At 41.8% G+C, this 10223-nt stretch overlaps 1 protein-coding gene across 1 annotated transcript; it reads right to left on the minus strand.

Annotated features, from left to right (window-relative positions):
* Positions 1–27: 27 nt before the first annotated feature.
* cdc7 (cell division cycle 7 homolog (S. cerevisiae)) lies at positions 28–8065 on the minus strand. The gene is made up of 11 exons (XM_021589878.3): positions 7793–8065; positions 6313–6416; positions 6134–6220; positions 5851–5986; positions 5330–5423; positions 5090–5232; positions 4524–4818; positions 4163–4264; positions 3587–3860; positions 3274–3423; positions 28–550 (listed from the first exon to the last, which is right to left on the minus strand). Exons 2-11 carry the CDS (start codon positions 6401–6403, stop codon positions 186–188), a joined length of 1737 nt encoding a protein of 578 aa, XP_021445553.3. The 5' UTR covers positions 6404–6416; positions 7793–8065; the 3' UTR covers positions 28–185.
* Between the last annotated feature and the right edge of the window lie 2158 nt (positions 8066–10223).

Here is a 10223-nt window from a genome sequence, read left to right on the forward strand (position 1 = left end):
GGAAATGTCTTCATCAGTTCCCAAGAGTGCTTTAATACATTTTATTCTGAGAATGTAAGTACAATTTTATATTTAACAAGGCAATCATAAATTATATGGTAACAAGGAACAATTCAAGTAAATAGCACATCTTCACATTTGAAATTCATACACTTCCTTGGCAAAGATGAGTGAAAACAGTAATCTCAGAGGTCAGTAAAAAGTGGATGCTGCAGTGCCTGTGCAGCTGTGATGCGTTTGGCTGGATTCAGGTCCAGCAGTCTATCCAGCAGGTCGTAGGCCTCGTCAGGCACCCTGTCCCATCCCCTCTCATCCTGGGCCTCAGGCTCTGCTAGGGTCTGGTCCTCCTCTGGGAGGTGCTGTCTAGAGGGCTCCCCAGGGGGATGAGTGGAAATGGGGGAGTCATGGGTATGGTGGTGGCGTGTGGAAGTGTCTCTGTGGGGATGTGGTGTTGCCTCATCGTCCGGGGATGGTCTCCTTCCTCTGAGCGTTTCACACAGGGTCCTCAGGTCCTGCCGAGGGAGCTCACGGCTGCACACCACTGATTTACCTGTGGTTGAATAATGGTCATGTTATGGTCAGACTGCTGTACTTTACTATGGGTTTACCGTTTTTAATATTACCAGTGGCATCCTGCCCTTACTCTTGTAATTCAACTCAATAATTAAAGCATTTAAAAAAAGTTTAGCCTTTGTAAATGGCTTTTTATAAAGTTATGAACTAAGCTACATTATTAATTGGAGCCTCTTATTGCTGTTGTTTAAGTGACATGACTAAGAGGAAATTAGATTATCCAAACAATTACATTGATAACAGTAACAGGTCTTTGGTAGGCCCATTACGACATCAAGATACAGGACTTTCCTTCCATGATGTAGGTGAAGTGATGTCAGTGACAACTTTGCAAATACAATGGCTCGTGACTCAATCTGGTGCTCAGTGTTGCTTCATCAAGCAACAGAGATACAACCTAGATATATTTATGTGGCCTCTTCAAGCATCCTAGGGCACAGAAGAGTCTGAAGAGCAACAACAACGTCTGTATGAAGATTGAGGAGTAGTTGAGGGTCCAAGGAGATGTGAGAGACCTCTTGTCTGAGTTGGTTGGGGGCACCTGGGGTGTGGCCCTGCAGAAAAGGGGGCAGAGTGGTAGAGTTGACCACACCCTCTTCCCCTCCAGGGAGGACATGAAAAATAAAATCAATAATCCGACTGAGACCACTTCTCCTAGATGGATGGGAGGCTTTCCGGCCCTGGGGCTACCTGCCCTTCTTCATCCAGCAGGAGCTGACACTTTCTCTGGCTGGTCAGATGCAGTGTCTCCTTCCTGCCGGGGAAGACCCTATTGGCTGTCCACATGGCAGCATTTAAAAAAAAAAGTATGATATTTAGCATCGAAATCACTTGGGTAATTTCCCTAGCAACGTTCCGACGTTGCTATGTTTCACCTTGGTTACTTTAGTTGTACACCGGTACAGATAACCATTTGTAGTAGTGGTAGTCAGTATAGTCTGCCTGGCACTAAATGAGAAAACAAATGAAATGGCTGACTGGGTTGGGAAAGAAACGCCTTTGGCAGTTATTCGGTTTCAGGAGGAATTATTAAGGTGAGCCAGAAGACCCGATCGAAGTCACTTGCAGAATATGCAAAACGATAATCAGGGCAAAGGATGGACAGACTACAAACCTCTCAACATTTACAAGTTCGCTAAGCTGAAGCTCCGCCTTATCTCAGTTCGCTGGTCACGATAACACCCACCCGTACCACAAGTTCCAGCAGGTATATCTCACTGATCATCCCCAAAGCCAACACCTCATTTGGCCGCCTTTCCTTCCAGTTCTCTGCTGCCAGTGACTGGAACGAATTGCAAAAATCGCTGAAGTTGGAGACTTTTATTTCCCTCACTAACTTTAAACATCAACTATCTGAGCAGCTAACAGATCGCTGCAGCAGTACATAGTCCATCTGTAAATAGGCCACTAAATCTACCTACCTCATCCCCATACTGTTTTTATTTTATTTACTTTTCTGCTCTTTTGCACAACAGTATCTCTACTTGCACATCATCATCTGCTCATCTATCTCTCCAGTGTTAATCTGCTAAATTGTAACTATTCGCTCGTATGGTCTATGATTGCCTACCTGATGCCTTTTGCACACACTGTATATATATATACACCTGGTTAAATAAAGGTGTTCTCAACTAGCCTACCTGGTTAAATAAAGGTGTTCTCAACTAGCCTACCTGGTTAAATAAAGGTGTTCTCAACCAGCCTACCTGGTTAAATAAAGGTGTTCTCAACTAGCCTACCTGGTTAAATAAAGGTGTTCTCAACCAGCCTACCTGGTTAAATAAAGGTGTTCTCAACTAGCCTACCTGGTTAAATAAAGGTGGGGGAAAACATGTTTATTTTTTGTTCCCATTGATTGAAAATGCTGCTGTGGGAGCTTATGCCCGATTGCCCATTGGACAATTCAAGGACATGAATAAACACTGGCAATATTATAAAATGTTAGTTTATAAGTTTAACTTGTCAAAGTAACACTTAATGCAACTTTTATTGACAGTACCCTAGTGTAGGCCTATATTACTGGCTGTTTGGTTTGCGAGGAGGGATTTTCCGACGGCACAATTTATTTTGCCAGCACTTTGATAAAGTAAAGCAAAAACTAAATGTGGACTTCCTGTTCAGGACTTCCTGTTCGGTTAGTCGACTTCCTATTCGATTAGTCTTTCTCTCCCTCTCTCATTATTACTATACTATGTTTTTATTCAGGCTATTCTGAGATTGAATTAATCTATAGGCCTAACAGAGTTCAATGTTTGATCATGAAAGAATAGGCTATGCCTAGGTCAAAAAGTCATTCAAATCGAAAGGGAATTGTAGAAAAAAAAAAGAGACAAAATATATTTTGAAAAATGAATATTTTAAAACAACAAGCCAGACAACGACGTGTCCGCTGCAAAAGGCCAATCAGACGGAGGAGGAAAACACCTTGGACCCCATGTGACATTCAGCTGCTTTGATGCTCTCCTCTCTTTCTACAATGCACATTGTTCACTTGCATTTTGTTAATAGTCAAACTACCACATACATATTAAACATTTAGGCTATGGTGAATAGGCCATTTGGCATGTTGCCCTGCTTTGTGCGTTGCCAGATTCCAGCATTAAAGTCAAGTTCAAATATGCTAAACCATCGTTTGTGACATCAAGATGTCGTCACCACCGACAATGGTGGCAAACATGGTCGATAAGACGAAATACACACCGAAAGTCATGGCAGCCTGGATGGTTTCTCTGGAGCCTCGGATGGTCATGATCTGTGTGAGGGCAATGAGGTCGTCACTGGCTTTGAAGAAGGGGTACCTGCCACTCAGCAGGGAAAGCAGGATCACACCAGCTGACCAAATGTCTATGGCTGCAGGGAGACAGGAGTGAAAAATAAACAAGTTGACATCACTGTGAAATATGATTGAGAACACATTCTTATTTACAATGCAGAGAGCGACATTGCAGTGGAGAGGAGTATTAGTAGAGATGTTAGGTGTAGTACTGCTGAGGATGGTATCTGTTAGCCTTACCTGTTCCCTGGTTGGGACACTTGGTCAGGACCTCTGGTGCTCTGAAGCCAGGGGTTCCGGCCCTGGGAGCCACCTGCTGTTTCCTAGACATACAGATGTTACAGACTCTGTCGGTGGAGTAGCAGCTGCAGGTGAAGCCCAGGTTGACCGCAGCAGGGGTCATCCTCTGGTTGGGTCTCTGGTTGCTGACAGGGGTCCTGACAGGTACTGGGCGCCGGTGGGCAGAGATAAACTTGCGTGTGGCAGGGTCCTCTGTTTTAGTGGGCTTCACCAGCTGGCCCAACATAGAGACAAAGGATTGTTATGATCCGAGGAAAGTCTTTCCAAAAAAAAATCTACAGTTCATCGTCTGGGTTGTTACTGCTGGAGGGCAGTCTGACTGAGTATCCAGAAACATGTATTTGTTGGTGACAACTCCAAAAGACTAAAACAGAGTTACAGCTAGTTAAGATAGAACTGAAAAGTATACCAAACTTGTGCGGCAATATGTCTGTCAATCAAATGTGTTAAATACACACTGGACAACAGAGTAGCTATGGATTGAATGTAACAGGAGAGAAGGCAAGCATTTCCTACCTCTAACTTGGGGTCAGTGGTTTTGGTGGGGACGGAGGTAAAGCTATTCAGGTTCCTCTCTCCAAATACGGCCCGCTGTGTTTTACACAGACCTGAGAACTCCTGGTTAAAAAAAAAAAATCACATCATGTCACTAATGAACACCGCAGACAAAGTACATAAAGCAAGATAACTACATGTCACCGTATACATTACAACATCCCTGAAGTGTGTTTTCAGCTCAAAACATCTTCAGTATCACAACACTTTATGGTCCAATAACTACAGGGTCAATGAGTTAATAAAAACTAAGCCTATAGACAAATACCATAACACCACTGTAACCAAATGAAGTGCAAGAGATAGATCCAGTGCAGACAACCTTGGTGTGTTTAGAGCGGGTGGTGGAGGAAAATGTGGAGACCGAGACCCTCTTATCTGGTGGTTTTGAGGAAGTGGAAGAAGAGGTGGAGGAGGAAGAGTGAGGTGCTGAGGTCCTGGGGTGTGAAAGTGATTGTAGAGGTGGGGCTAGGGAGGTTTGTGCCCGTTTCCCCTGTGATGTCTCCGGTTTCCCCGTGGAGCCCCCACACTTTTGGGTCTTCTGCTTCACCACCTTCAACAGCTCGATCTGGGTGTCGGTTGTGCCCTGTGCCAGCCCAAAGTCCACCAGGGCAAACCTGCAAACCACCATGAAAACAATATATGGTAGGAATACGCACCCCAACAAAATGTGGGGGAGTTGCAGGTAGCAAACATTTCATGGGTTTATAAATGCTTGAATTTTGGACTAGAGACCATTCAAGACAGGAGATTAATGATCTCAGTCCAAAATGTGGACGTCAGACCAGAAGACATGATCTCTGGACCTGACTAACTGAGTCAAGTATTCCAGAGTGTCATATAGAGCTGAAGGTTAGCTCCAGTGATACAGGGGTATTCAGTACTCACATCTTCTCCTGCCGGTTGTAAAGGAAGTTGGTGGGCTTGATGTCACGGTGGATGATGCCAAACTGATGGACATGTCGGAGAGCTTTCAGCAGGTGGTAGATATACTGACGCACCTCCTCGAAACTCAGCAGGCCAATGATATCCTGATAGGAGAAAGATTTCCGTCACTTTGCTAGTGTTATGCCACCAACAAGGTATAAACACACAAACCAGGTAACCAACTACACAGTATTGACTCACCACAAAGGTTTGATGCTCCATATAAGGCATAACAATCACACAGTGATCATCCTTTCTGAAGCAGTAGGTCACGCCCATGACGTTTTCTTTTCCACTTAAAGAGGGAAGAAAAACATTGAGAACATTGTGTTGTCTAAACCTGGGGTCTCCCAACTTTTTCTAGCATGAGAGATACTTTTAAAAACTCAAACATGTCACAAGCTCCTTTTTCTAGCTTTCAAATAGTGACATTCTTCTCTTCTCCCCCGGGAACATCAGTGTACAAGAGAAAGTAGTGCACTGTTTTTACTGCCAATATACCTGGTAAAATAATGGTTAATAAACTACTAAGGGGGGCCCTATAAAATCTGGGTGATCGACTTGTTGGGGACCCCTGTTCTAAACTGTAAACTAATGCAGTGCAATCCTATTCATGCATCTCTTGAGAGAATGTTCCTCTACAAGTGGATCAGTCCATGAAAATATTAGTGCTTGTGGTAATATTGCTCCTACACCCAGAGCATGTAAAGTGTGAGACTTACCCAGCCACAGTGAGGCACTGGAGCTCTGCAGCGATCCTCACAGGGTGACTGGTGGGGATGAGGTGCTTCAGGGCAAATTTCTCTTTCGTCCCATTGGCCATCAGAGCCTCGCCCAGGTACACTGAACTGAAAGTACCTACATAAAACAAAGTATTTTTTTTTGTTTTGCCAAAAACAACTGATATAGGATAACCCTTTTTTTAAACTGATATTTGTTAATTGCCAAACTGTGGCTAACCCGCAGTCGTCTGCATATGAAGACACACAGAGTACTACTACATACCTTCCCCAATTTTGTCTAAAATGTGGAAAACTGTGGACAGCTGAGGAACAGCTTCGTAGAGGTACTCAATGTCATTCTCCACATCCACTGGAGAAAAATAGAGTTACCATACAGAAGGCATAACATAATTGGTAAAGACAATATCACCGAAACAATGCCTCTTGCACGATCAAACTCACTTGATAGTTTTCTCCTTCCAATGTGCTTGTTGGCTTTGACGTGACTTTCTGTGCTGTTGCTGTCATCGCAGACAGAGGGAATGACTTCCATTTGTTCTGTGGATCTAGAAATACAGATGAGCATTTAAACCAGTGACAATTCTGACATGATGAATGTGATGAAATGTTAACATGTAATTGGGAAATTTAAGTTGACTAAAGTTAATATTTAGCTTAGAGTGATCAACATGTTTAGCATATGTCCAGTTTCTGTAATACACATCTTCCTGTGTTCCTTGTTTGTGACAGTCAAGATGTGGGTTGACTAGAGGCACAATGACACACTGACTATAATGCAGAGCAACTGTCAGCTAACCAAGTTACTGTGCATGGGATAGCTGGCAAGTTAGCAGATTGCTAAAAGTCAGCTAACTCCGGTTTGACTAGCTAACTATGTTGAAACAAGGTTTTTAATAAGGAAACAAGCAGATACAAAAAAATGTACTTTATGCTGATATTACTCAATTGTACACTCTTCAAAAAACACAGACCTGATCAACTAGCTACAAGCTCAACTAGCTAGCTTCTAGTTTGGAGAATGTACACTGAACAAAAATAACACAACATGTAAAGTGCTGGTCCCATGTTGCATGAGCTAAAATAAAAGATTCCAGAACTTTTCCATACAAAGCTTTTCTCGTAAATGTTTTAAACAAATTTGTTTACATCCCTTAATGAGCATTTTATCCTTTGTCAAGATAATCCATCCACCTGACAGGTGTGGCTAATCAAGAAGCTGATTAAACAGCATGATCATTACACAGGTGCACCTTGTGCTGTGGACAATAAAAGGCCACTAAAATGTACATTTCTGTCACGCAACACAATGCCACAAATGTCTAAAGTTTTGAGGGAGTGTGCAATTGGCATGCTGAGTGCAGGAATGTCCACCAGAGCTGTTTCCTGAGAATTTTAGGATACTTTCTCTACCATAAGCTGGCTCCAATATTATTTTAGAGAATTTGGCAGTAGGTCCAACTGGCCTCACAACCACAGACCATGTATAATCACGCCAGCCAAGGCCCTTCACCTGCAGGATGGTCAGAGTGGGAAGGTGGGGTGCTGGGGAGTATTTCAGTCTGTAATAAAGCCTTTTGGGGGGGGGACTCATTGGCTGGGCCTGGCTCCCAAATGAGTGGGCCGATGCCCTCCCTGGCCCTACTATGGACGCGCCACTGCCCAGTCATGTGAAATCCATAGATTAAGGCCTGATGAATTTATTTCAATTGACCGATTTCCTTATATGAACTGTAACTCATATATTTGATATTTTTGTTCAGTATATATTAGAAGACTGCTTTGAACTACCAAGCTACTTGCTGTTTAGCTAACTTAGTTAATGTCTAGGTTCAAAATATACCCCATCAAACTAGGCTAACGAGCTGAGCTAGCCAGCAAAGTTCTTTGCAAATCGAATTGACGTTACAAAACTTTATTTTACCTTTATCGTACAAATCGCTTGTAAAGGATAGCCGATGATACTAATTGAATACTCTGAGACAAATTCAAAAAAAATAAAGATATCCTAGAATATTACAAAGCAGAACTTTATAAAAGACAAACAAATCCAGAAGTGCTCTTCCCCTCTCCTTTTCCGCAAACAACAAACTCCGCGCTAAAAATGTACGTCAAATGACGTTTGACGTGATACGCACACACGTTTTTCAGGTTTTATATATTTTTCTAGTAATGGCGTCTTTTTTGTATGCACGAACTGCTCCATGGTTCTTTGAACAAAGCCCATGGAAACGTATGGAGTTCTTGTAACGTTTTTTGATAAACGCCTAAAATAAGGTCTGTGGTAAACACAGGCTTAGGAGATCTCAATCAGCTAACGTCACTTTTTGTGAATTATGTAATACATAAAACAAACGCACATTAAGGCTTCATAATTCATAATGGTCATGCTAACTGACTGTTCTATAGAACAACACTTATTCAATCTCATAAACCTGTGTTAACCTCAGACGTTATTTTCGGCATTTATTCCAAAGCCCTATTTTTTCCCCATTCATTTTGCCCATAGAAATGGTTGAAAGAAAATGGGGACACCTAGGCAGTTGTACAACTGTATGCCTTCAACTGAAATGTGTCTTCCGCATTTAACCCAACACCTCAATCAGCGAGGTACAGGGGGCTGCCTTAATCGAAATACACGTCTTCGGCTCCCGGGAACACTGAACATAACAGAACATTGTACACACTTGTCAGGAATCCACAGATATGTTTTTTTGACTCACTGAATAATGTTCACTCTATCAGTGATATAGAATGTAAACAGTGTGATTAACCCATCAAAGCAAACATCTAAAGAACAATAAATCACCAGGTGTTGATGGAATTACCTCAGCATTTTACATATTATTTTCTGAACAAGTAGCTCCCTTCCTATTTGAAGTCTTTTTAGAGGGTATTAAAACAATGTTCTCCCTCCTACAATGAGTCAGGGGTTAATAACACTGATACCTAAGCCTAAAAAAGAAGTGCTGCTCATCAATAACTGGCGTCCAGTTTGTCTTCTTAATAATGACCATAAGATATTAGCCTTACTATTTGCAAAGATAATTAAAGACGTCCTGGATGCAGTCATTGATGAAACACAGTCTGGCTTCATGAGGAACAGACATATTTCTAACAATATCAGACTAGTATTAGACATACTTGACTACTCAGACCTAATAACTGAGGATAGATTCATATTATTTTTAGATTTTTAAAAAGCATTTGACACAGTAGAGCATCAGTTCCTCTTCCACTCCCTTGAGAGACTTGGCTTTGGGGATTTTTTCTTTAAGGCTATTAAGACTCTCTATACAAATGGTAACATCTCTATCAAATTGAAATATGGCACCTCACCTAGATTGGAGTTAAAAGAGAGGAATTAGGCAAGGTTGTCCTATCTCTCCGTACCTGTTTTTATTAATCACTCAACTTCTTACAAATGTTTTAAATAATAGTCCTGTACAAGGTATTTCCATAACTGGTAAAGAAATTATTATAAGCCAGCTGGCTGATGATACTACTGAAAGATGCTAACCAAGTTCCCATATCGATCAATGTGATACAATCCTTTTCCAAAGCATCTGGTCTATATCTTAACATTAATAAATGTGAACTCATGGCTGTCAAAGATTGTGTGACACCTTCATATTATGGTATTCCAGTAAAAGAAGAACTTACATATATTTAAGCATAACCATTACAAAGGATCAGGAGTCTAGAGGCTTACTAAATTTTAACCCTCTTATTAAAAACCCCCAGAAGAAGCTAAATCAATGGCTACAGAAGGACTTATCTTTAAAAGGAAGAGTCCTAATAACCAAGGCTGAAGGTCTAGACTAACACATGGCGCTCTATCTTTATATCTTGACAGGAAAATAAGCAAGGAGATAGACCAGATGCTTTCAACTTTCTGTGGAGAAACCGTATGTCACGCCCTGACCTTAGATATCTCTGTTTTCTATATATTTTGGTTAGGTCGGGGTGTGTACTCTAGTGTTGAATGTCTAGGATTGTTGTAGGTCTAGGGGTTTTTGTATTTCTATGTTGGCCTGATATGGTTCCCAATCAGAGACAGCTGTTTATCGTTGTCTCTGATTGGGGATCATATTTAGGCAGCCCTGTTTCCCACTTTCTGGTGTGGGATCTTGTCTACAGTTAGGTGCCTGTGTGCACACTAGAAGCGTCACGGTTCCTTTGGTTGTTTCCCCCACCCCCCCACTCTATTCACGCTGCTCCTTGGTCTCATCATTACGACGATCGTGACACCGTAGCCATTACATTAGGATAACTGTTGTAATGAACACATGAGAATGGTGGGCTGAATTTTCTGGACTTTACTACCTTAAATAATACTTTTAAGATCAATTGGA

Source organism: Oncorhynchus mykiss, chromosome 28 (assembly GCF_057628025.1).
Source record: "Oncorhynchus mykiss isolate SJ-2025 chromosome 28, ASM5762802v1, whole genome shotgun sequence".
NCBI classification, from domain to species: Eukaryota; Metazoa; Chordata; class Actinopteri; order Salmoniformes; family Salmonidae; genus Oncorhynchus; species Oncorhynchus mykiss.

Coding starts and splice junctions, on each gene's coding strand:
- cdc7 (XM_021589878.3), bottom strand. CDS start 6,403: ATGGAAGTCATTCCCTCTGTCTGCGATGACAGCAACAGCACAGAAAGT. Junction 5,987..6,133: donor TTTAGACAAAATTGGGGAAG/GTATGTAGTAGT, acceptor TGTTTTATGTAG/GTACTTTCAGTTCAGTGTAC. Junction 3,424..3,586: donor GTGTCCCAACCAGGGAACAG/GTAAGGCTAACA, acceptor GTCTCCCTGCAG/CCATAGACATTTGGTCAGCT.